Source organism: Dissoconium aciculare (genome assembly GCF_010015565.1).
Source record: "Dissoconium aciculare CBS 342.82 unplaced genomic scaffold K489scaffold_11, whole genome shotgun sequence".
In the NCBI taxonomy this organism is placed as follows: Eukaryota; Fungi; Ascomycota; class Dothideomycetes; order Mycosphaerellales; family Dissoconiaceae; genus Dissoconium; species Dissoconium aciculare.
The window spans coordinates 609,570-634,413 of NW_022984961.1; the positions used below are offsets into that span (position 1 = coordinate 609,570).

A 24,844-nucleotide genomic window follows, 5' to 3' on the forward strand; every position below is an offset into this window, starting at 1 on the left:
CGATGTCGGCCCCGCGTATAAGATGGATTCTTTCAGACACTAAACTTCATCCCGCCGTTTGCGCAAATCACACTTCCGGTGCACCACGCACTATCGGGTGTGCAGAGCATAGCAATCACACCGGCAACCTCGTGATCATATCCCTGTGCAGCAATTCAATGTTAGCCGACAAGTCAAGTCAAAAGCAGCGAAAACAACATACCGGCCGACCTCCCGCCAACTCCGCACCATCCAGGATCTCTTTCGGATCGACATCTCCGCGAATCTTCGCCAACGGCGTATTCTTCGTCCAATGCGCCATACTCGCCTGGAACTCCGGCGGATTGGCCCAGTACATGTCCGTCGCCACGGGGCCCGGATTGACGGCGTTGACGGTCGCGCGTTCGGCGAGCTCGCGGGCCCAGGACCGCGTCATCGCTTCGAGGGCTGCTTTTGTCCCGCCGTAGATGCTGTCGCCTGTGAAACCGCAGCTGCTGGACACGCTGCTCAGATTTACGATTCGGCCGCTCCGGTCGTGCGGGAGGTAAGGGAGGGCTGCTGTCATGAGGAGCAAAGGCCCGCGCACGTTTATGTTGTAGAGGCGCGTGAATTCTGAGGAAGTGGCTTCTGGGAGGGGATGTTTACCGCCCACGCCGGCGTTGTTGATGAGTATGTCGATTTGGAAGATGAGAACACGATCATCATCGGCGGAGGAAGACGAAGAGGGCGGCGGTGGCACGGAGAAGTGTTGGCGGGCTTGGTGGATGATGTGAGCTGGGCCTGTCTCGGTTGACATGTCGGCCTGTACAGGCAAGCATTTGATGCCGTGTTGGGCTTCCAGCTCGCGGGCGAGAGTCTCGGTCTTGGAAGCCGATGAAGCTGATGTGTAATTCATTACGATATGACAGCCTTTGCTGGCGAGATTTGCACAGACGGCGGCACCGATGCCGCGAGAGGCACCGGTGACGATGGCGAGCTTACACTCGAGGACTCTTTTGTGCTTCGTTGCTTCGGTAGCCGTCATTTTGCGCGAGGTCTGCAAGGTCAATTGAAGTGAAGCGAGAGGGATATAATGAGTCTTTCCTCCCTCACTTGAGGACCTCGGTCAGCTGCCTATCTTTGAGAGGTTTCCGATGTGCGAAGCTTGCCGATCTGATGCCTGAAATAATGATGGCTTAGTGTTGACAAACGAATTATCAAACATCCGACATCAACGCGATTCTTCGTGTCACGGGAGCACACGCCTGGTCAGTCGTCCGGTAAAGTTGGACAAGGTGAGGTGGACCTGCTTCAACCAGCAATTGCCCTGCAGCTGCATTTAGCCGGCTGCTGAATGGATAAACAACCAGAGATTGCATGTTGACTTGGCTCTGTCACATTGCCTGAATACGACTGGAAATCAGATGTAGACATGCTCAAATTCATACAAACGTGCTCTTCGTTTCTGTATTGTAAAGCATGGTGGAGTCGGAGAAGTCTCGCGCTCACAGCGCCATTCAAGCCATGGTGATCCGCCGGCCTCAGCGTACAATTCTGATAAGCACCGAGATGCGCAACATGCTGTTCCATGGAAGCTCGCGGTGATCCGACAAGTGGACGTAAGGTGCTGAGTTACCATCACCACTCGCGCATTGAATGTATAACCATATCATGTGCAACGCTGGAAATCAAGCACCGTCCTGGATGTCCGACCACGATCTTCGGAAACTGCAACGTGAAAGCCTTGGATCTCGAAACCCAGGAACACGGCCAGCTTGAACTTGTGTTAAAATGGGGTCCTTTTCGGCTAAACATGATGACGGGCCTCCGCCTCTAACGAGGGCCAGCATTGTGGTTACCACGTACGTTCTCGAGAGAGCAACAAATTATCTCCATACATGTCCGAGCAAGTGCCGACGTCCCAACATCAATACGAGCCAACATCACGCTTCATTTTCGCTAGCTTAGAAAATATTGCCCCAAGACCCTCCGCAATGCCTCGCAGGATCGGCGGAATGGGTTCTGAAATTGGGGGGTCAGCTCCGCATTGTCGGGCATCAACATCGCGACTCCAGAAACGAACCACCATCGTATATCTTTGTCCTTGCAAGGCCTCCATACTCTGAAAAGCTTAGCAGCGTCGATCCGAACGACTCGAGCACCTCCTACATGGAGAAGAGCTTGACCCTCAGACGGCTTCACTGTATGTCTTGTCGTGTTTGCTGGACTCAGAATACGATGTTGGCGACGTCATGGACGTGATCCTGGCCGGTGCAAAATCTGTTGCAGGGTCCCCGCGAGTCGTCCAACTCCGCGCACAGACTCAGCGACAAGTGCTCCAAACACGCTTCACCTCCAGGGTCTAGACGATCGACAAACATTCCGGTTTCGATGTGAAAAGCTATGGCATATTTAATGATCGCAAGAGTCAAGACTGTCCTTTTGCGGGAAGTCTCCTAACTGCAAAATGGACAGGAGCGCGACACAAAGCCTTGTCGCTCGTCCAAGCAGCGCGAGATCAGGGAACAACTCCCGGAAATTGGTACAATACAAAGACTGACAAGCTGCCAATGCTCTCACGTCCCCAGGCCAGGGCGTTGCGCGCAATTTGGAAAATTCATCCATTGTGATGCCGGTCGACCGCACGTGGCTGCGTGGCATGATGTCAACGACGAAATCTGCCCGAATCGTTCTATTCTCGGGCCTGATCCTTTCATTCCTTCGGAAGTATCCCTTCCCGCGTGCATTGACTGCCTGGACATGCGACAGCGTTCCAGGTCTAGGAACTCACAAACGTGTGCGTTGATGCCCAACTGCAACTTCCACAAGCGTGCTCTGGAGAAGGTGTTTCAGGCAAGGATGCAGAGTCAAGGTGGATATCTTATTGCAGCCTTGTCGATCGTGAACCAATAGAAAGAACGATTATGGAGAATACCTCACCACCAGCCCTGCATCGCTCTGCATGACATCGTCTCCTGTGCGGCGATTCTCCGACTCCTCTGCAACACCAGCAGGGCTGAAGTGGAACGTCCACCAAGGATGATTATGCCATCACGACGAGTGTTTCAGCATCTTCTGATGAGATGGTCGCATTTTCAGGAATTGTGGGGTGCATATCACACGGGCACTGCTGTTCGCCACTGGCAGTGAGAGTAAGATTGATAGACTTTGAGTTTGGTGAGCCGAATTTCCCCCGCTCTGGCCCACGCTTTCGTCCCAGGACCGTTGCGATAAGGTGCCCTGCCTCGAACCCCCAGCTCAACAAATCAAGTGCCGTTTAACTATCGAAACTGATGATCGGCATTGATGATGATGTCGACATACCGCTGCAGTCCTTGCGATGCTGCCCGGCGAATGTGTCCATCAACATACCCCGATTCATCTCATGTTTTACGCAGGAACGTCAGCGCAGAACCCCCACCCAAGATCATTCCTCTTCGTATCCAACATCATCCCATCCCATTGAATCCTTCACGACCCGTCGCAGTGTTTGTGGCGTGAATAGCTTCCTCGCTTGGTGTCCTTGGTCAAAGCAGCGACCTAGAAATAATTCAATTTACCGCGCCTTGGCTGAAGATTAAGCAGTCATTCGCCGCTTGGATCTCCCACCAGCGGTCCACGATCCTGACTAGTACCTCACTCCGCCTGTCACACCACTCCCATCTTCGCGAATACCCTGTACCTGAGAAGGACAAGAGCGCAAATTACGCCCTCCAACCCACCCACGCGCGTCACGCGAGGGTAGGTTGTTGCAGCCCAAGTGACCCGCGTTGACGTGACGTCTGTCCTCATCGTGGACGAACGCTCATCCGACTTGCTTTGCCGCCATCGGCGCAACGGTCACGACGTAGGATCATAGGCGAACGACGCTTTGCCGAGCGCATTGAGCCTCTTGGTCGAGGATCCTTGTCAATCATAACAAAGGTAAGCCTGACGAGTCATTTACTTCGCAAATATCGTAAGACCATCGTTCCAAACTCCTGGGGGTGGTCCTCCAATCGACCGTTTCTCTTTTTCATATCCAGCTCGGAGCCCGACTTCATTCTGTTCGAGAAGCGCCCATCATATTCTGGACAGCATGAGCTTTACAGATACCGACACCTCCAACAATGGATCGCTCTATTCTTACAGTCACTCCTTCCATGGTCCACTGCCGCAGTCTATCTCAATGCTGAGTTCGTCCTGTGACACGACTGCGGAGTCTTTGTCGAATCAAACTGCCTTTATTGACCCAGGTGTGGTCTACGAGACTGCTCAATACTCCTTTCCCGGATATCCCAGCCCTCCACGGTCATTGCCTTCCCCTGGCTCAGGTTGCCTCCCGGATACCTGGAACACCCACCTAGGATCATCCATGATGCCCCCGGAACGGACAAACCGGATTACTGGAGCCCGCACATCCCAGGCCCGCCCAGAGTTTTATCCGGAGCCCGCTCGAGATACTGCCAGCACCATAATCAGTGAAACATCCCAACCGCAGTCCCTTTCGTCCACGCAGACCACTTCCCCGGAGCACTTGAACCTGCAGCTTACCCACGAGAACGTTGTCGATCACATCCATACTCCGAATGTGGACGTAGACGATTTCGTGATCGACTACATTCGTACTGTAGTTTGGGTCATCTCTTCTAGGGTCATCTACTATCCGGACTATATCATGACGCCCGCGGAATTTGCCATGTTCAATTGGTATCGAGTGTTCTTTCCCCAGGAGCTGTCCCAGCAGCATGCGCATCTGGACCTTCTTGCTCCTCAGCTTATCAACCTATATTGGACCTACGGTGCCCACTTGCCTGGGAGAAGGAACTGAAAGGACAAAGCCGTCAGCCCTACCGGGAGGAGGACATTCTTGTACCGAGGACCACAGGCCAGGTTGGAACTGTTCGGACCCTTGCATTGTACACGTTGTCTTGAAGAACGTCTCGTATTTGACCTGGTCTGACTTTGCCCCACAGGTTATTTTCCAACAGCGGACCCCTTTTCCGTTGAAAATTATCTCACAGATTTCAGAACGTGGTATCGTTTATGATCATGGCATCTCGTGGCATCTCGTTTCAATGGCGCCGCTCTATGCAGACGTCGCTCTTGTCATGGATATTGGTCAGCCTTTCATTGAGCAACCTGGCGCAATGTTCCGGTCCTCGATTTTACCCGAATGACGCTATCCAGCGTTTCGTCCGAGCGGCTTCCGCTGTGGTCCTCGAGGTTTCCCAGGTAGCCGCGCCAGTTTTGACCGTTTCTTCCAAAGGTGGACTTGAAGTCACCGATGGATCTTCGAACGCGTCTGCAGTCATTGTGCCCAGTGAGCAGCCCGTGTGCCAGGATATCCTCGTTAGACACGACTTCATCGCCTCCTATGGACAACCTTACGTTGGGCCTTACACTCCGCCGTCGTGTTCCTTTAACAGAGTCACTTGGAACTTGACAGTTACATCTCGAGGGCGACAGTATGACCGCCTCGGTACTGTTTCCTTTGGAGACATTGAATTGTTTCGAACATCAACGGCAGAGCCTACCCGAAACGGAATTGAATGGACGTACCTCAAGGTCTGTCTGATGAGTATTGTCTATCGCAATCACACGGATGCTGACAGCCTTACTTAAAGGATATGACCAACTTCTTGTCATTGTTCACAAAATCACAAACCGTCATTTTCGATCTGGGAAACTTGGTGACTGACGTTCTAGACGGGACCTTCAACGTCACTTTGACGGCGGCATATTTCACAGCGGACTCTGTTGTGCAGCCAGCGGACTTGATCATCCCAGTCTCAAAGCGTCAAGGCTCCCAGGGCCAACCGAGTCTTTTCAGTGTCCCCTCGGATATCGCATCCAATGTCCTTACCTTGCCGCGAAACATCCAAAAGGCCGTGTTCACTATTTCCTCCACTGGGCAAGCAGACGAAGAGGTAACGTTTATCCGGCAAGGTTCTAGTAAGCTTGTTCACAATTTTGACCGTGTCTAGTTCTGGTGGAGCAATGTGCCCCAATCTCGCGTCAACACCTACGAGTCCACCGTCGGCACGCTCTTTGGCTATTCACCATTTCGTGAAGTCCAGCTATTTATTGATGGTACACTCGTTGGCGTGGCTTGGCCGTTCCCGATTATTTTTACCGGCGGTATTGTCCCTAGTCTTTGGAGACCCATTGTCGGCATCGACACTTTCGATTTGAAAGAGGACGAGATTGACATTACCCCTTGGCTTCCGATTCTGTGTGACGGTCGCTCGCACAATTTTACCATTGGCGTCTCCGGCCTGAATGACGACGGCACTGGCAATGCCGCTCTATCAGGTCGAGTTGGCTCCACTTGGCTCGTCACCGGAAAGATCTTTGTGTGGCTCGACAAAGCAGGCCACGTCACATCTGGCAGTGCGCCATTGCAGCTTGCTCCACAACCCTCGTTTCACGTCAGCTCATCTATCTCGCAGACCTCTGCCGGGGTCAACGATACACTTTTATATACCGTCACGGCAGAGCGCACGCTTTCCTTTACCTCGACCTTGTTGCTCTCGACAGGACCCCGGCTTGCTAGCTGGAATCAACGCCTCGCCTACTTAAACAAGGGAAACGTTACCAATCAGGCCTCATTGCAGACCAATGATCAACAGACGACCGGTCAAGATCTCTCATCGAATGGCTACGCCCGCAAATTCAGCTATCCGCTCTACGTTGAGAGCAGTCAAATCGGTAATCCAGATGGCTTTACACTTGCTGCAGACATCCGCCGCTCCAAATCGATCGACAGTCTAGGCCGCTTGGTCTTCCCGACAGGCCAAGAAACATTCTCCAGCGACATGGCCAAATCAGCACTATCATTTGACGGCACGTCAGCTCAAACGACTCAAAATGGCACAGCATATTATGCTGCTAACAACACTGCCGGCACCGGCTTTAGCTTCGGCACCACGACGCAAAGCTTCTCACTCGATGGTCTACATATTGCTGCCGGCTCTCTACTCAAGACGACTTTCCCGAGCATCACCGGGAGCGATGAGCTCTTCTCGCGGAATGTCAAAGCTGTGAATGGGACTATTGTTGCAGATCAGGAGACTCTGCTTGGAAAACAATTTTCGACGCCGGTGTTGCCGGGAATTGCAGAGGTTAATAATGACGTCCATGACTTTGTGTTGAGCGGAGTACCTGGTCGTGGAAAGTTGGTCCATCATGTGCAGTTGTGAAAGATTGCAGCACGAATTACATAGAAATAACGATGGTGTAAACAAGCTGAATATAGCGGTTGGATCACCATACCTATTACAGGATATTAGACATATGGGACGATAGATCTTTGCTTTTGTGGAATCAGACAGACCACTACTGCTGTACAGTAGTTATGTTGTGATGGTGCGCATTGCAGCTGTTGATGATATACCTACCGAAGTTGAGCCCAGATGATCATGGCTCGCGTGCCGGGCCTTTCGGCGAGACGGCACCTTTTGAAGGGACTCATGACGTCCGGGCCGAATTCTGCACTCATTTTAGGGCTGGACAACGACCGTTTCTCGTACTGGACTGTACATACGATATGGCAAGGTCAAAACCATCACCGCCGCAAACTCTTATGCTTCCCTCTGATGACTGCGCCGCATGTTTCATGCCGCCAAGATTTGCCTGGAAGGGTGTTGGTCGCCGGCAACTAGGTGAACTAATTGCTGACATCCGTCGTGATGGATGAAAGGTAAAATTATAATTTCGGTAATGATGAGCCTATGCAGGTGAGAGGCGCGGCGCAGCATCAAGATCGCGCCTCGCAAGGCTGTCACACATGTTGGGAACTTCTCTTCTTCTGCTCCACTGATCTTATTTCAACCTCACGTCCTCTTCGCCATGCATTTCGTGAGGATAAGGCTATGCACTCTCCTCGGATAGTCTACCTCGATCCTCATCGCTAACCGCTGTCGTCATGGCACGGAGATTGCTCTCCTATTCATTGCGGCCATCGCCGTTCTGGTCAACAATCCTTCTCGTCTTTCTAGCAATCAGTCTGGCTCTGTTTTCATTTCGCAAACCCATCAAGAAAACCATTCCATTGCTCACGACACATTCCAGCATTGTACCAGCTCCACCACCTCAAGATGCCTCTAACATCACCAGTGCGCTGGTCTTGGGGAAGACCGTATACGAGGACACGGATTGGCTGTTCAATCGCGGATTCAATGAGTAATACCAATCTTCACACGCGCAGGCGCATCTAGCCAGTAAGACCCCAAACTTACGTATGAATACTCTCCAGTTCACACGCGTTGTACATGTACTCCATGTCCGAGCCCTCCGAGCCAGGCTACCTTGTGCCTCGAACCCTCATCGGCCGCGAAGCCGCCGCATTCATCAGCTACGTGATCGACTACTACGACGCGCTCCCCGCCTACTCCATCTTCATCCACGCCAGCGACACACAACAACACAACGACCTCTTCGGGCCGCTCAACTCGCATACCTTGCCGCACCTGCGCCTCGCGGCCATCGACGCAGCCGGCTACGTCAATCTCCGCTGCGATCTTGATCCAGGATGTCCGATCGCGGTGAATCCGCATGATCCGACCGAGCAGGACTTGGCCGGCTACAAGGAACCTCGCGCGCACTTTGTCGAGATTTACTCCGAGCTCTTTAATGTTCCAGCCGAGCAGGTGCCGAAACATGTTGGTGGGGTGTGCTGTGCGCAATTCGCGGTCAGCCGGAAGAGGATTTTGGAACGGCCGAAGAAAGATTATGAGCGGATGATGAATTGGATTGCGAACACTACTCAGGTGGAGAGTTATGGGGTCGGTTGGGTGTTTGAAAAGATCTGGCATGTGGTGTTTGGCATGGATGCGACGCAGTAAGTTGTGGACAATACTCCCCTGTTATCGCAGGGAGGATATTTGTGAGAGGATAAATTTGCTGACGCTGCTCATTTTTAGCTGTCCGGATCACGACCAATGTCGCTGTGACCTCTACGGCTGGTGCGGTCCCTTGGCCTCGGGGCAGACCCTCAAACCTTTAGACGCGAAATCGCGACGATAAATATACCGTTTTAATGATAATAGTAGGCGCCAATTTTCTCGATCCGGGCGCTAGAGGACTGGTCACCATACATCACTAAGCAGCGAAGCACCATCGACGACACTGCCATATGCATCGGGACGATCATCTCTGCGACAATTTTGAGTTGAGATGAAGTGCCATTTCGGCCTCGTCGTTCTCCTTGTTGCCATGCCATAACCCATCGAAAAGAATGCTGCAGGCATGTCTCAGGAAATGCTAGTACTGGAATCCCAGTATCGAGATTTTGACAGAAGCACGGCGATCCCAGCTTCGTCTCGACCATCCTCTTTGACGAGCGTTTCCATGCCTACGGGATACATTTGGTCTCAGGCTCAGGATGAAGAAATGACATGTGAGTCATAATGCCGTAACCTAGGAGATGTGGCATTCTTCGTCAGAGTCATCAGCCGTTGCGAACGTTGGCCAACGGCTTCGAGAAAGTTTCAACGGTCTCTTTCGCAATATCGAGAGAAGTAGAGTTTTCAAGGAGTGCCCTATGATGCGATATGGGAAGTGGGTGACGCAAGATATTGGAAATACTCTGCTTGAGATGATGGAATGCCTATGCGGCAGAAGGATGCACGAGGATCGGGTGTCTTTTGATTGAATTGCTGTTTCTCGAGCGTGAGAGCCCGACACATTCAGGGTCTAGTGAAGATATCGTGGATAGTATCCAAGATGGGCTTTATCGACCTTGGTGCTCCTACAATCACAGTCTCGTGTCGGCTCCAGGATTGTTCGCGCGAAGTAGTACTGAGAATGTGACCAATAAGAATGTGACGGAGAGTCGTATTTGTGGTCGACGTGATTGAGAATTACTTTGTGTTGGAAGGGTCGGCACCAAGGACAAACACAGTCTTGTCATCAAGCCGAGTGCTCACAGTGGCTGAAATCAATTAACACGTCAAATGGATGGAAATGCAATGACAAACAGGTGAGATATCTCGTTAGGTTTCGTTACACACAACTATGAATAAACAATATCATATGTCCTCCGCAACAATCTAGTTGCTTTTCGCCCTCCCAAACACGCTTTCAAAAGAAGAAAGTCAAAGAAGAGGGTTCACTTGGGTGTATCCAAGCCCCAAGGAAAAGGTAAATCGAAAAAAGCGCTCCACGCGCCTTTCAACCAAGAAGTCCGTTGAGGAGGCCGCCGACAACGTTACCCAACAGCTTAGTGGTCTTGTCGAGACCGCCGACCAAACCAGTCGTGACGTCGACCAAAGTCTGGAATTGTCCGTAGACTGGCAAGACCCTTGGGTCCGAGGACACGGTCATGGGCGCGCAGACGACGGAGACGACGAAGCCCGGGATCGAGGCCGGGTCGACGCTCTCGCCGTTGGGGCCGTGAATGCGCCATTGCAAGTTGGCCTTGAGGTAGGCCGAGACGAGCGGGATGCTGAGGTCGGCGAGGAGGCCGGTGCCGGCGATGGAGGACAGAGTGCTGGTCAAGGGGACGGAGCCGGCGATGACGACTTTGTTCGAGGCCATGCTGCTGTGGGCGAAGACTCCCATGGGTCCGATCATGCGCTCGTCGGTGATCCAGGTCTCCGGGTCTTCGCTGGCGGGCTTGCCGTTGAAGATGTAGATGGTGTAGGAACCCTTGAGGTAGTGACGCGGTGTCTGGATGTTGGCGACGTAGTGGTAGGTTGTGGCGTCGCGGGCTTCGAGGACGGGGGCGGGGGTCGCCTCGGCGGCGGCATTGGGCGCAGGAGCAGCTTCGGCATCGCGCTTGATGGAGCCGGCGGTGGCGGTGGCGCCGCGAGAGTATAGCTTGCTGGCGATGCTGGCGACGGATCCGGCATCGCCTGGGGTGGCTACAAATTCGGGGTATGTGTAGGCAAAGGTGGTGTTCCACGATCGCACCTGGAGTCCTGTCCAGAAGTTACCCGAGGTGTCCTTGAGGAAAGGGGTCAGGTTGGAGAATTCGTTGTTGGTGTCGCCTTGGGCGATGGTCCAGGTGGATCCAGGTGCTCTTGCGCTACCGCTGTATTGAGACGGGTTGATAGCCTGCCACATTGCGAAAAGACGGTCCACGTTGGCGTGGTGCAGGAAGAAGAGGGGATCAAATGAAGCAGTCGGTGGGACGGACATGTGACCGGCGGCGGCCGAGCTGCTTCCCTGTCCACCGGCGAGGACATGAATGTTGTTGTGGATACCCTCGAGACTGTTGGAGCAGCCCGTGTTGCTGTTGTCGGCGTTGTCATTGCTGAAGGGTTGCCAAGTTTTACATTGGGTGAGTAGTCCGTAGACTTGATCCGCCAAATTCGAACGAGCCGAACCAAAGGCAGAAACAGCTCTGGCGTTGTTGCTTCCTGCATTGGCGGCATTGCTGTAAGGGTATCGATAGGTGGCTCTGTAGTCAGTGTATGGGTAGTAGTACATGCCACCGGAGCTGGTGTAGTTGTACTGATACAAGGGGTTGCCGACAATCTGCTGGCCGGTGGGAGTTTGCACCTTGACGGTCCTGTTCGTGACGACGTATGGGAGCACCGGGGTGCCTGCGGGAGCTTTCGCGGCCCAGTCCCAAAAAGGCCAACGCATCGACACGGCCGCCTGCTGCATGGCACCTTGGAACTGAGTGCCCACAAACGAGTTCGCAACGCGGTTCACTCGGATGAGAAACTGCTGTTCCCACAGAGCGACATAGGCACGGTGCCATGTTGGGAAAAGAATCGAATCGTGTGTGCAATAGCCGTCGGTGCCACCACAACCGAAGCATTGTCCGACGTTATTGTAGTTCTGACGCGGTACACCGTGGATCTTGGCGACGCCGAAAAACGACGACGGATCGCTTTGGGATTCTTGCTGCCATTGTCGAAGAGCGAGAATGAACAAGGACCATTGTGCGTAGTTGTTCGCAGCGGATAATGTTCGAATCTCAAGTCGAGGATAAACTGGTCCAGAGACGGCGTTGGTGATGACCAGCTGTTGTTGCCTCTCCTCCAGAGGTGAAGAGGCGGCAGGATGGGCAGAGGTAAAGGTACAAGCCAACGATAAGGCTGAAAACAAGTGGAGGAACTTCATGGTTGCGGAAGTTGCGAAGATGTCGAATCGAGTATGAGGGGAAACGTGCGGGAAAACGTGGAAATATGTGCTCAGGACCGGAACCACGGCACTAAACAAACATCTGGATCCAACGGTGCCTAGAAGAGAAAATCGAAGACTTGGGAGAAAATCGAAGACTTGGACAGGGTGAAAAGGCGCTAAAGTATCAGGTGAGGTCCGAGTGTGTATTCGTATTCACATTTGAGATGTCTCCTCCTCGCATGGGGAAAGGAATGTGCTACATCCCTGCGTCGTCGTGGGAAGCGGTCAAATCAGCCAGGTCGGATTAGGAATGCGTTCGGAGCGGGCGGAGGAGCTATGGACGACTCACGACAGCCCTGCGACGACCAAATTTAGAGCCCCATACCCTGCCCGATCATGGATTCGTGGTCCATTCCAAGGTCCGGCCTCGCGATCCCTACCATGAACAGTCTGGCTTGTTCCGTTTGCCCCCTTGAGTGGTGTGGTGGCGTCGATGAATGCTTTGGATTGCACATCGACCAACTCATGTCTATGTCACTCACCCCTAGTGGTGCGTGTGGTGGATGAAGTCGATGGATCTACAGGACACTCTTTGCTGGAACAGCTCTGGTGGATCTACAAGTCTTGCATGAATCGTTCGGAACCGGGCGAAAACTCAATGTGACAATGCCCTCGTCTTGTCATGCTTTGGCTCCTTTTCGTGCTGCACGACCTCCGTCATGTATTCGATGGAAATAGCTTCTCAATACGAGATGGGAATACTCGTGTCAGATGTGTCTCTCTCTACTCCACTTGATGATGACAAGATGTGTAAATTACCCCACATGCACACACATCTCGCTTGCGGTCAAAGCATTGCAACGGTTCCATCGCTCGCAACGAGAGATGGATTCGCTTGTTAGCACAGCGAAAGTTCCGAGCTTTGCTGTTGTCTTGTGATCGTCTCCACACCTTCCGGAAGTGTACTTGGGTACTCCGCATTCTTCCATCCCTTCCCCTTTCCCAAACCGGAACATTACGACAATTTCGTCTGGTAAGGTTTTTAGTCAGGCACGCGACTCCGTGGTGCGCCACACTGCGGGGGTCCACTTTTAAATTTGTCTCGGTAGAGGGATTGTAAGTGGTGTAGGAGTGATACCGATTTTCCTTTTTTTTCTCCCCTCAAATCGAGGTATTGTATGTATGATGTGCGTGTCTGTTGATCGTCCTCAACAAAAGCTCGTTGTAAAATCAGGTACCTCGACCGGCGACAGCTTTTGAACGCCGAACGTACACCATCAATTAGAATTTTTCGGGGACTGTCTTTGAGCTCATCTGATACCTCAACACAGCCATGGCTGCTGCAGATTTATTGATTACGTCGCATGCGCTAGCTTCAGAACATGGTGGTCTAGTCTGGTCGGCTGGCATGGTCTGGCTGATGACTGAAAGCATAGTCCAGCCGAAGATCCAGCGCGTGCAAGGTCCAAATCCTCGTCTCTTGGTATGTAACCCAAGTAAGCAAGAAGGCACTTGGCACCTTGTTCTCCATTATTATTAGTTGAGAAAAGATGGACTGAAGCGAGAGGAGAAGAGGATGATTTAGGCAGATCATTACCATAACATTACGTGAGCGCTTATGCGTTGGCTATGATGATGTGCACAAAAACTAAATAGGCTTTCGGATTTTGGCTCATGATAGAACTCTGGCTCATGATGAGTGTGATGAGTGACTGAGAGAGAGATGTGGTGGTGGTGGCAGGCAGCGTCACCCGATTCCGGCAATACGGGAATGCAGTACAGTAGGGCAAACGCCTGGGCAAAGGTTGATTCGTGTCCCCACCCGGGCACCTCCCAACCATTCATCTTCACCCGAGCGTTCGTTGTTTTGCTCTGTGTCTGCCCAGGTGCCGCCCGAAAGTCCGGGGATCCACTCCGGAGCTCGGCAAGGGTGGGTGGAAATTTCATGCTCCTCATCATCATCGTCGTCGTCGTCCTCTCACTGTCGCCCAGCAGCATCCTTCTCCATGCTAACTATTGGATTTGCACCGCTTGTCTGGGCTCGGCTAGAACGTGACATCCCTAACCACCACGCACAATTGACAGCGCAAACTCTCTTGGCAGAATTCTCCGGAAACGGCAGCTCTTTATCGAGAAAATGACGCGCATTGGATTGTGCACGTCGTTTTTTCTTTGCGCTCGCTGCATTATCCTGTTCAGTCGTGATGACACGGCGACAACGGCGACGGCTTATCAGGCCGGAAGTGAATGCATACTGTCCTTCCAGCTCCTTGTGGAGACCTCACTCCCTCGTCAGCCCTTTTTCCCCAATATCTCATGCAAGCTTTAGCGAAGGGAATGCCTTTTGCTCACCTGGTAAGCGAGGTGTGTAAACGGTACAACACTGGCACACGACTGGCTGCAGTGCGGTACCTGCGGATGTGTATGATTACCATCCCCGGAAGCGGTCAGCCGCGATCATCAAACCTGATCGTGTACTGTAACAGTCTTGTGCTATTTTAAACCCTCTCGGCACCGTGACATTGGGCGATGGACATCACAGGACGGCGCTTACATGATCATCCACTCGCCGACGCTCAGCTACATGGAGCACAAGGTTGTGTCCCAATCCCTTGGTCTCCATTCAGTTCTTCCATTCTAGAAGTGCTGGCTGTGCACTAATGAATCGTGACATTCCCGGCTGTTGAAGCTCCGCCCTCAATCTGGCACTTGTCTCAGCTCAGGCCCCAAGCCGCTAGCAAGCAATTCTGGCGCGTGGCGAATTTTCATTCTTTTTGATAATGAATATTCAATTCGTCGAAGCGATGGGCATGGCGATGCTGCGTCTTGAGGCTGAACATCGCACCCAGATGACTAATGCGATATTTGTCTGCTCTCAAATCTGAAAGGGAGACTGGGAGGGAGAGAAGAACACGAACCTTGGTGTCATCGAGCTGCGTCCAGCCTGGCCGATTACCGTATATGTCGATTGCAACAAATACCTGCCTTTCTCTTCTACAATTACTCTCCATTATTGTTTATATTATCCCTCCGTTCGTCAGATCGCGCTCTCAACCAAAGAAAACCCTCTTAGTGCATCAAATCGAGAGGAAATCAGATCCGAGATATCTCGCATCAAACGACAAATTTTGCCGATCTCCCTTCCTCTCTTCCGTCACCAAACATCCGTCTATGTGATTCAGCTCGCTGCTTTGGGTAAGAAATAGCGAAAGCCTCGCTTAATGTAAACATGTCGTGCGGAGTCGATTGCCACGTCTGTCGTTCACAGGGAAGTCGTCAAAATGTGATTCTGCGAGAAACAACCACTTCTCAACATCGAAATCGTGAGAGAAGATGCGTTTTCAACTCTGCTGGAGCATTCTTGCTCTCGTCGTGAGCTTCGTCTCCGCACAAAATGCAAGTAGCATTCTCTCCCTGCTCGAAAGCACTACAACATGTGCTGGCTGTGAAGTCGTTCTACTCGCCTTGAAAACCCTCGCTCTACTAGGCGACGATGCTTTCGTCAATACCATCACCACCGTCTGTGTACTTGCGCATCTCGAAGATGAAGATGTTTGCAAGGGTGCCATCGCCTCGGAAGGTCCTATCATAGCTCACGATCTCCGAGGGATGATCATTCCTTCACATACCGCGCAGACCTTTTGCACTTCACTTCTAGGATTATGTCCTTATCCTAATGTAAGGCCATATCAAGTGAAATTTCCGAAACCCAAGCCGAATGCCACCCGACCAGCTTCAAGTGGTCAACCGCCGTTGCAGGTTGTACATTTCAGCGACATCCATATCGATCTGGATTATGAAACGGGAAGCAATTACAATTGTACCAAACCAATCTGCTGTCGACCATATACCGCCGCCGATGCGCCTGGAAATACTTCTTACCCAGCGGGACCTCATGGTAATCATCAATGCGACACTCCCGAATCACTCGAGCAGAGCATGTACAATGCCATTGAGCAATTCGCTCCCGATGCAAGCTTCGGTCTTTTCACAGGCGATATTCCCGACCATGCGATCTGGCTTGTGGATCGACCGGATGTGACCAACGACATTCAGACGGCATATGCTAAGATGGCATCAAGACTCGGAATGCCGATCTATGCGACGGCTGGAAATCATGAAGCGGCGCCTGTTAATAGCTTCCCTCCTGCAGGCATCATAGGTGCATCAAGCAGTCAATGGGTTTATGATGCCTTGTCGACGGCGTGGACGCAATGGATTGGACCAACTGCAGCAGCTCAAGCCGACTCATACGGAGCTTATTCGTACAAGCGTCCCGGTAGCAATTTGCGTATCATTTCCATCGATACCAATTTCTATTACTCTGTCAACTTCTGGTTGTATGAACTGCGCATAAGATATGATCCGAATGGTCAGCTTGCTTGGCTGGTCAATGAATTGCAACGCGCTGAAGATGCTGGCGAGCGTGTCTACATCATTGGACATATGCCGTTCGGTGTCGGGGATGCTCTCCCAGATGGGTCGAACTATCTCAATCAGATCGTGAACCGCTACGAGGCCACCATCGCTGCGATGTTCTTTGGTATGGACATCTCTCCAGCTACATCTGGAGATTATACTAATTAGTGAGACAGGACACACCCATTTGGATCATTTCGAGCTGAGCTATCGCAACGGCTCTTCGCCATCAGCAGACAGCGCCTCCGCCATGTCCTACATCTGTCCCTCATTGACACCAACCTCCGGCGCACCCGCCTTTCGTGTCTACAGTGTAGATCCCGTAACCTACGGCGTCCTCGACATGACCGAATACACCAGCAGCCTCGAGGATCCCACCTTTCAAACCTCCAGCGGACCCATCTGGAGCAAATACTACTCCAGCAAAGCTGTCTATGGGCCCCTCGTCGGCGTGACCGATGCCTCCGCCGAGATGACGCCTTCCTTCTGGCACCGCGTGACGCAAGCTTTCGAAACGAATGATGCTGCTTTTCAGGATTATGTCGCCCGGAAACGCCGGGGTTGGAAGGTCTCGTCCTGCACGGGATCTTGCAAAACCGCCGAGATTTGTCAACTCCGTGCTTCGGAATCGCAGTATAATTGTATCAAGCCGAAGCCGGGATTGCAATTCCGCAAGGCGAAGAGGGGTTCTGTCCTCGTTCATGAGCATGCTGGGACTTTGGAGAGCGAGTGTCATGGGAGTCTGACGTCGGAGGTTTTGAGAGGTGCGATTGGACGACGGCAGTATACTCCGTGATGGCATGTCAAGGATGTGGTCAAAGTCAACTCGTGGACCGGCTGCACAATAACCCGAGAGGGCCTTCATTGTGAGATCGCTACACCTCGTGATCTTCTCCGTTCGAGTTGCTTAGCAAAACATCCGGGTACTACCCTCACAATCACAATTGCTGTTGGATCTTTCACCACTGGAGCTCACTTGTGACTTTTGCTCGCCTATGGTGGAAACATCGCGTCGTGCGAGACAACCTCACACATGAAGCGACCGCTGTTCAAACATTGCAATATGAGCGGAATTTCAATACACTTCGCAAGCCAAGTCCATCCTCCAGTATGACTATCAAGGTGATAGACTACCTTGGTGACTCCCCGCTCAGCAACGCCGAAGAACCGATCATCATCGCAAGCGACAACGAAGTCCTGAAAGGCAGCAAGCCCTTGGATAGCAGCAATGATGATCGCCTGCTACAAACGTTCGTTGGTTTCGGCGATTTGCTCTTCCGTGTTGCCTGAAATATACTCAAAGATCCTGCGGTTGCGGCTTGTTTAGGTTGAAGTCGGGAATTCGGGCGGATCCTCTATAATGTTACCGAGAAGCTTGTCAAGCTCGCCTTCGGCAAGCGAAGAGAAGGTATCCTCCACATATGCTATTGTGGATGCGTTAGAGAGAGCATAATGATGGTAGGAGGAAGATACGATGATTTGTCGTCGCTCACCCATCTTTGCCGAATTTACACGTTTGTTGCTCAGAGAGAGTATCTGCTCGCAAACTTCCGCTGTACCTGCGAAGTTCACAAAGCATACAAAGCTTGCAAGTTGTGGAATGATCATAAATTCACTTGCTAGAAAAGTAAGGAATCTGCTGGACGGATCCACATTGAAACCGGTTGGTAGTAGCACAAACGTTTCGGGCTCGATTGGCCTTTGAGCATACAGAGCTTGACAATCCGGCTGGAAAGAAATACGACGAGCACATTTGGCGTAAGCTGCATTGTTTCTCAAACGACCATGACTTGTGCGTGTCTTGAGGATGGATAGACTTTTGATAAAGCCGAAAAGGATGTTGCAAACATCAATTCCAAATAGATGCAGTCCTTTCTGCGAGTGTCATGCTTCCTTGAAGCCCAAATACGCATTCCTCACATTCTTGTACGCCCAAACCCATTTAGAAATGATGCAAGGGTGGATTAGGTCTCCAAGGCGTTGTTCCGATATGGTGTTCGTACTGATGACTAGTACAACACCTCAACTTTGTTGCTTTTGCCTTTCGCCACTTTCTGTGTCGAAAGCCTAGGTACCGATCTAGAGTTTACTCAAGATATCCGCTGCGATATGTGCGAGCCTATGGTGTAGATATCGTGTGCAGCATGAGTATTTCAACCACTGGCATGGCTGGCTGCAATGAATGAGTGACAAATCGAATCGCCCAGTCAAGAGTTGTGACATGCCGCAATTTTGAGGTCCCACAATTGACCGCGCCATGTCTGACGTGCTTGAAACAACACGCGTCGCTTGTATTGATGAAAGATTGTATATCTTGAGATATATATACACATCAATAAAAGCACGTAGATGAAAATGTCGCATACTCTTCCCTGGGATGATGAGTCCACTCGCCCGTCCAAACGACGCCGAAGTGACTTACATCCCTCACCTGGGCATGTAGAAATTTCGTCTGACGAAGCCGCTGCCGTCACTCTCGGACCATTTGCATCCGTAAAGGAAAGCAAAAGGCCGCAGAAGACCATTCGGCTGCAGTCGACGACAACAGAGTCGCGAGATGACTCGAACAGGTCTCTCCTTCCGGCCGAGTTCGCTGGCTCAGAGAGCCTGAGAAATGTTGCTAGGTGGAATGCCGTTCGTGATCACCTCCGGCTTAAACGCGTTGTAACCTGCAAAGTGCCCAACCTCATACCCGAAATGGCTGACGCATTATTGGCGTCTACGCCTGCTCGGAGTGGTGAGATCTGGACAGTAGGTAAGATGCGGCTCACGTCGCGCGAGGCACTTACCTCGAATAAAGGTGTGTTTGACGCAAGTACCAAAGCTAGAATCCATAATGGTTTTTGGGTTGGTGCTCTGACCTGTAAAGGTCGTAAAATCAAAGCGGTTGATCGATGGTTGTATATACCCAGTGCGTTGCTTCCGCCAGAGGAAGACATTGCACAGGATGCTGCCGATCAAGTCGCCGTGATCGTCTGTGAGTTATTGAGTAAGTGCCCAGAGACTGCGGTGCGACCCGGCGTGGTTCTGGCTCAATTGCTGGTGTCTATCGCGGTGCAGCGCTACTTTGAGAACACACGACCCATCTCATTCTATGTCGATCGCGATATGACAGTTTTCAAACAGAACTTCGGCTTCTCGATTGCGTGGGACGTGGAACGAGGCGATCGATACTTTGCAAAAGTCTTGGCCCTCGATTCTGAGTTGTTCCTGTTCACCAAGAATGAGGCAATCAAAGTATGGGTTCCCTTGGGAGATATTGACCTTGATGTCAATATTCCAACAATTCCATTGTCAAATCTACCAGACGTAGAATATGGCACTCGTGGGCCGAACATCAATACGCTGTCGCCGAAGGACAAGCTCACGCATGAAAAGGCCATCGAGCTATGCCACTACGTACAGTACGCGATGTACGGCGCCGTTGGAGACAGAGATTATCTGCAGGCGCAGGCAAACAGCATAGCTGCCGTTTACTGCCGTGGTGGCAATCGCACGCTGGGTAAATCCCTGAAGGGTATTTACGATCATCGTAGCGTCTACGCTGTCACGAAGAAGAAAGAACGTGGCCGCATTGATATCGAGCAGTCGATCCCGACGGAGAAGGATGTAGGAACGATCTCTGGAGACCAGGGAAAGAGACACAAACTTCTTCCGGCTATTCAGATAATTGGCTATTCAAGGGGTCGAACATCTGTCGTTCTTGAAGAGCTCGTGACGGCATTGCTTGATGGCAACTGCAACCTTTTGCAGGCTTGGGAGATGGCTTGTCTGAAGGCAGACAGCGTCAATGTGACTCACGATCGGTCGTTCATCACCCACTGTGATCATACCGACGAGGAGCGCTGTTGTCACTTGCATGTCTGTCAGGGCTGCTTTACGCTCCCGTTCTGCCGTGACATGCAAATGCATCCTCTGGTCCTGCGAGTCTGTCTTGCGTGTGTGTCAAAGGTTCTCCCGGTAGAAATTGCCGGATTTAGTGCGACCGGGCAGCCCCATAGCTCCACGGCCACGGCTGGATATCACGGCAGATTGCTGATTGTTCTTCGAGCCGAAGAATCGAATCTGACCAAACGACGCGGCATTGCCAAAGAGCAAGACGACAAGTGGCGTAACATCGACGGCTGGGAAGACCAGTTCATTGATGTGCGACGCTTTGACGTTCTGCCTTTAGCAACGGCCACCCGCACGTCACCATTCCTTGCCAGTCCAGATGCGGCCACAATTTTCCACGTGGAGGACGGCAAGACGTCGTACCACCACAGCGGAAATGTGGTTCCGACTGCGGCTTGGGCAAATCAGGCCTCGCACACTTACCTAAAGGGCGTGTTGCAGGTCGCATCCGACTTTTTGAGCAAGCCGGTAGCCGAGCATCACCAGCTCAACGTCCGTATGGATCATCTATTCGCGATTCGTCAAAAATTTCCGTGGTACCGAACAGCCAGATTGGATATCAAGATGAGTCCAGAAGAATTTGACTCTGCGCGCGAGGAATGGCGGAATGGTGTGTATCGCAAACCCGACGAGGTTGTGTACTATAACATACATTTTGCCAGCCTCAAGCAGGCGAAATGGGACAAGAAGCGTATGCGTGAGCTTACCGACGCCATTTTGGACTTTGCGCCCGCTTCAGAAAAGTGGCCAAATGTCGAAATGCCGCGTGGCAGCGACGGTGCGCCGTTCCCATGGAGACGAGATCACAAGCCGGACGACTGGTCTTGGGAATACCTCGAGGGTTGTATGATGTATCACTACAACTTGATGTGGTTTTGGTGCAACAAAGACTTCATCACCGAGGAGACTCCAACCTCTCTCTGCTTTGAACTCATTTGGCAGTGGAGGATTAATGCTGGGAGGTGCGCCTATCTTGGGATACCCCTGACGCTTTATTCTCACCACCCGTCAGAGTTCGCCATCGGGCATGAACATCACGGGCGGGCTATGCGTACGGCGTGGCCGAATGCCGATACTATCACCGATGTAAGACAGCAGAGGGTGGCTGAACGTTGCAACGTCTTGTTCGAAAGCCGGATCGCTAATTATATGAAGATGGATTACGCGGAATCCGACTACGATCAGATGCGCAACGAGTTGCAAACGCGCTGCAGAGATCAGACCGAATGGTTTGTACGTCCAAAAGACGCATTGCCTTCACTGGTCTTTGAGCGCTCACTCCCGAAGGCATTGCAAGTCGCGAAGCGGTTCGTCACCAAGCTCGCCGACGATGACATGGACGATGTACGGGAAGTACATGTCAATGAACTCGAAGACGACATTGGTGACACGCTGGACGAAGATGTTGGCGCCGACAGAGATGATGGAGACGATGAATGAACGGCGTAAAGTCTGACATTCGCTTGTTTCTACACCTGTTCCCAAGCCCGAAGCCTTCAGCAAGCGGCAATAGCACCCAAGCGTAAAGTTTGGGGCGCTCTTGTCGTACCACGGCGAATGACTCCCACCTCAAGCGCAAGCACGGTGCCGTGGTCCAGTACCCATTGCCATATCGTGGCGTGGCGAAGCCAGGAGGAGTCAAATTCCTTACATTTACGGTATTATGGGGAGGCACGATGCGATAGTTCGATGTTCGATGTCGGAGATTGTCGAACGTGACAAGTATTTGTCGAAGGCGCTACTTCTGTACTACACCGAAAGACAGAAGCCTGTGAAGCGCAGCACATGGTGATCTTTTGTGCAAGACCCATGGATGTATGTGGCTGTTGAGATGATGTAATATAAAGAACCTGTATACTCGATAACAATTGATGCTCGATTTTGAGCACCATATATGAAATGGCGCCTGCCTTGATCCAACCAAGATAATATTTGTTCGCTTCGAAGTGGGAATACAGGCGTTGCCCAGGTGGTCGAATCGGACTGGGCACTGAGATGACTCAACCAGTGGACTGATGATGCAGGCCGATGGTCCACGCCCGCGGGTTCTCCAGGGCTGTCCCGGTACTGCCTAGGTGATGATTGAAGTGATACCTAGGCAGTGCTAGGTAACCTCGGAACCTAGTTACCTTGCCCCAGTATCGGCCTCCGGGCCGTGCGAGTTGCGCCGCTTGTCACGTGATAAACACATCACAATCTAACTCAATTGTGATTCCGTGATCGACGTGATACGCAGTCGGCACAGACAGTCAGAAGTTAATCACGGCGAAATGGCCCCGCTAAGTAACATCGAAAGACTGTACCTCAGTCTGTATGCTGAAGCGTTGAAAAACTTTGAGACTGATCATGCCGCCGCGCGGCGACAATTGCGCGATCTTCTGAGAAGACCAATGTTACCGCCGCTCACGAGGGCAAAGTGTAACTTGATGATGGCATTCCTTGTCCCAAACGTTGACGATGCACAGGAGTACTTGGCAGCGACTCGAGATAGCCTCGCCTTCAACGCCGCGCTCGGCCGAGCTCCGAGCGAATTTGATTTTGAAGCTGATATTCAGACGTGTGAAGAGCACCTCCAGGATCGGCGCGATCATCCAGAGGACTACAGCATGAGCGACGACGAACTCGAAGGCGATGGTCTCACTCACGAAGACTGGGCACGATACTACTTCGATGACGAAGCGGATGCAGGACCTGACGAGCCCAGTGCCGAACAGGACCTAGATATCCCGGATGACACTTACGATGTCGATGTCGAGGAAGAGTCGGCTGCTTTGCCTGTCCACGATGTCGATGACGAGGAAGAGCCAGCTTATTTGCCTGCGTCGAGCGGACTTCCTGTACGTTCAACATCAAGACCAGCTGAAGCTGATAGTGCAACTTCAGAGTTCGATCTGCGTTCGGGCATTCCGGAGAGATCTACCGATGATGTTGACGATTCGGAGCTTTGATCCTCCTCCCTGGCACGATGTGGTGGTTGCTGGCGTGATTGCTTGCGCTGTATAACGGCCCATGCTCATCGTCTCAACAATACTCGTCTTTGAGGATGGTTCCTCATTGCCTACAACGGGTCAGACCGTCCATTTTCCCTGTGTAGGGAACGATACTGTCGCTTGACGTGGTTGCATGCGCCATAAAAAATGGTTGCTGCTCCTTGTCTTGACTATGATATTGAAAGCATCCTTCATTCGTCTTCGTTATGCATACTCCTCGACCATATGTTGCAGGCGTATCATGGACAAAGCGATCCCACGTGACAGCATCCGGCAAACGTACGCGGCAACCAAATGTTGCCACGCGTTGCCGGATTGCGATTACGGGACTGCACATGGGAATGTGCAGTCTACTCCGGCGATGAATACTCACCTTTACGTTTGGTGTCGGAGATAAGTAGGCCGAATGGCAGAAACTAAGAAGTATTCAAGAACGGTAGGACTGTCTGAGGCGCGAAATAGCGTATATGAAGAATGTTTGTATGAAACCTTTTCAAATGAGTCTAGGCGGTGGTTGACCTATCGTGTGATGGAGTCAGGTTGGCCGCTATGAAGTGGGTCTCATTGTGTCAATAATTATCTATATGCTTTGTACCTATGTATGAAGCAATGATTGATAATTCCAAGAAGTTTTTGAAATGCAACTATATAGACAATATTATCCCATGGTCATTGCAAATTCTTATCCAGCATAGGTCGAGTGAGTTTGGTGCAGGTGGATAGAATTCGTGAAGCTCTAGTGACGTGTTCAATCGCATGACTCGTAGAGAAAGGAATGTGACAGCAACCCAGACCCTACTACCCAGCCCAATCCCTACCCGCACATCTAAGATGGAATTATGTCCACGGTTGTCGACGACGTTGGATAAACTCACAGCATTACTAGGCAGTCGTTGATGCTTCACCAACACAGCGAGGTAGTATCTGGTGTGATCACTGTCTGTCTAATAATTATATAAATAGCTACAAGTTGAACACCGGTAAGCTACAGTACGTTGAATTCATGGGCGGTACTTGCGTGCACGAACATGTGAAATGGATTGTCTCACAGCAGGCACAGTCTTGTTCAATCGTGAGCCCGTCCAATGCTGTTGATTTCGAGTACTAGAGATGAGCGTCAAACCATTGTAAGCTAACGGTATTTTGCAAGACATATAATGATCTTTGTCAAAGCACGTCGTTTGTTTGAGGAAGTTCTTGCCATTGCAGAGGTCGCGGGTGTGTAAAAAGATTACGTCGTCACTATGGACTCGTCCGAACTCTCCCTGTCCCATTTCGACAGGTTGAACCTCCCTGACGAAAAAGAAAGATTCCAGAATGAAAAAGATATACTCCAGAGAATGGAAGCTTGATGATGAGAAGGACGGGAATCTGTTGATGTTAGACGATGATCCAATGCTGCTTTGCTAGTCTGGATAACTTACCGAACCCGCGCTCTTTCGAACCAGCGCTTAGATGGTGGATAGTTCATTGCCGAAGCTCTGAACACCCGTTCTCCTTAAGCTGGCGCCTTAACCGCTCGGCCA

The 24,844-nt window shown here is 51.6% G+C and overlaps 9 protein-coding genes across 9 annotated transcripts; 7 read left to right on the forward strand and 2 right to left on the reverse strand.

The window, feature by feature from the left end:
- Positions 1-32: 32 nt before the first annotated feature.
- K489DRAFT_324081 (NAD(P)-binding protein) lies at positions 33-1,003 on the reverse strand (the record flags this gene model as incomplete). Its single annotated transcript, XM_033601735.1, has 2 exons — positions 33-143; positions 203-1,003. The coding sequence occupies 2 exons, from the start codon at positions 1,001-1,003 to the stop codon at positions 33-35; spliced, it is 912 nt and encodes a 303-aa protein (XP_033457302.1).
- Positions 1,004-4,036: 3,033 nt separating this feature from the next.
- On the forward strand, positions 4,037-4,768 carry K489DRAFT_412241 (uncharacterized protein; the record flags this gene model as incomplete). The annotated part of the gene is made up of 1 exon (XM_033607908.1): positions 4,037-4,768. One exon carries the CDS (start codon positions 4,037-4,039, stop codon positions 4,766-4,768), a length of 732 nt encoding a protein of 243 aa, XP_033457303.1.
- A 260-nt stretch (positions 4,769-5,028) lies between these two features.
- K489DRAFT_324683 (uncharacterized protein) lies at positions 5,029-7,139 on the forward strand (the record flags this gene model as incomplete). Its single annotated transcript, XM_033601782.1, has 3 exons — positions 5,029-5,505; positions 5,565-5,867; positions 5,925-7,139. 3 exons carry the CDS (start codon positions 5,029-5,031, stop codon positions 7,137-7,139), a joined length of 1,995 nt encoding a protein of 664 aa, XP_033457304.1.
- Positions 7,140-7,945: 806 nt separating this feature from the next.
- On the forward strand, positions 7,946-8,969 carry K489DRAFT_51797 (uncharacterized protein). The gene is made up of 3 exons (XM_033608690.1): positions 7,946-8,117; positions 8,202-8,779; positions 8,862-8,969. Exons 1-3 carry the CDS (start codon positions 8,037-8,039, stop codon positions 8,962-8,964), a joined length of 762 nt encoding a protein of 253 aa, XP_033457305.1. The 5' UTR covers positions 7,946-8,036; the 3' UTR covers positions 8,965-8,969.
- A 947-nt stretch (positions 8,970-9,916) lies between these two features.
- Positions 9,917-12,273, reverse strand: K489DRAFT_383059 (Di-copper centre-containing protein). The gene has a single exon (XM_033605507.1). It carries the CDS (start codon positions 12,010-12,012, stop codon positions 10,111-10,113), a length of 1,902 nt encoding a protein of 633 aa, XP_033457306.1. The 5' UTR covers positions 12,013-12,273; the 3' UTR covers positions 9,917-10,110.
- Positions 12,274-15,348: 3,075 nt separating this feature from the next.
- K489DRAFT_372784 (sphingomyelin phosphodiesterase) lies at positions 15,349-17,230 on the forward strand (the record flags this gene model as incomplete). Its single annotated transcript, XM_033603364.1, has 2 exons — positions 15,349-16,558; positions 16,611-17,230. 2 exons carry the CDS (start codon positions 15,349-15,351, stop codon positions 17,228-17,230), a joined length of 1,830 nt encoding a protein of 609 aa, XP_033457307.1.
- A 911-nt stretch (positions 17,231-18,141) lies between these two features.
- Positions 18,142-18,644, forward strand: K489DRAFT_51856 (uncharacterized protein). Its single transcript, XM_033608691.1, has one exon. The coding sequence runs from the start codon at positions 18,242-18,244 to the stop codon at positions 18,503-18,505; it is 264 nt and encodes an 87-aa protein (XP_033457308.1). The 5' UTR covers positions 18,142-18,241; the 3' UTR covers positions 18,506-18,644.
- A 487-nt stretch (positions 18,645-19,131) lies between these two features.
- K489DRAFT_412246 (uncharacterized protein) lies at positions 19,132-21,768 on the forward strand (the record flags this gene model as incomplete). The annotated part of the gene is made up of 2 exons (XM_033607909.1): positions 19,132-21,414; positions 21,484-21,768. 2 exons carry the CDS (start codon positions 19,132-19,134, stop codon positions 21,766-21,768), a joined length of 2,568 nt encoding a protein of 855 aa, XP_033457309.1.
- An 823-nt stretch (positions 21,769-22,591) lies between these two features.
- On the forward strand, positions 22,592-23,503 carry K489DRAFT_383063 (uncharacterized protein). Its single transcript, XM_033605508.1, has one exon. It carries the CDS (start codon positions 22,599-22,601, stop codon positions 23,274-23,276), a length of 678 nt encoding a protein of 225 aa, XP_033457310.1. The 5' UTR covers positions 22,592-22,598; the 3' UTR covers positions 23,277-23,503.
- Positions 23,504-24,844: the final 1,341 nt, after the last annotated feature.

What these genes read in the sequence shown, in the direction of transcription:
- K489DRAFT_51856 (XM_033608691.1), top strand. Translation starts at nt 18,242, where the DNA reads ATGGATAGACTTTTGATAAAGCCGAAAAGGATGTTGCAAACATCAATT.
- K489DRAFT_383063 (XM_033605508.1), top strand. Translation starts at nt 22,599, where the DNA reads ATGGCCCCGCTAAGTAACATCGAAAGACTGTACCTCAGTCTGTATGCT.
- K489DRAFT_51797 (XM_033608690.1), top strand. Translation starts at nt 8,037, where the DNA reads ATGCCTCTAACATCACCAGTGCGCTGGTCTTGGGGAAGACCGTATACG. An exon ending in GCTGTTCAATCGCGGATTCA is followed by an intron (nt 8,118 to 8,201) that starts ATGAGTAATACC and finishes TCCAGTTCACAC; the next exon opens with GCGTTGTACATGTACTCCAT. An exon ending in TTTGGCATGGATGCGACGCA is followed by an intron (nt 8,780 to 8,861) that starts GTAAGTTGTGGA and finishes GCTCATTTTTAG; the next exon opens with CTGTCCGGATCACGACCAAT.
- K489DRAFT_383059 (XM_033605507.1), bottom strand. Translation starts at nt 12,012, where the DNA reads ATGAAGTTCCTCCACTTGTTTTCAGCCTTATCGTTGGCTTGTACCTTT.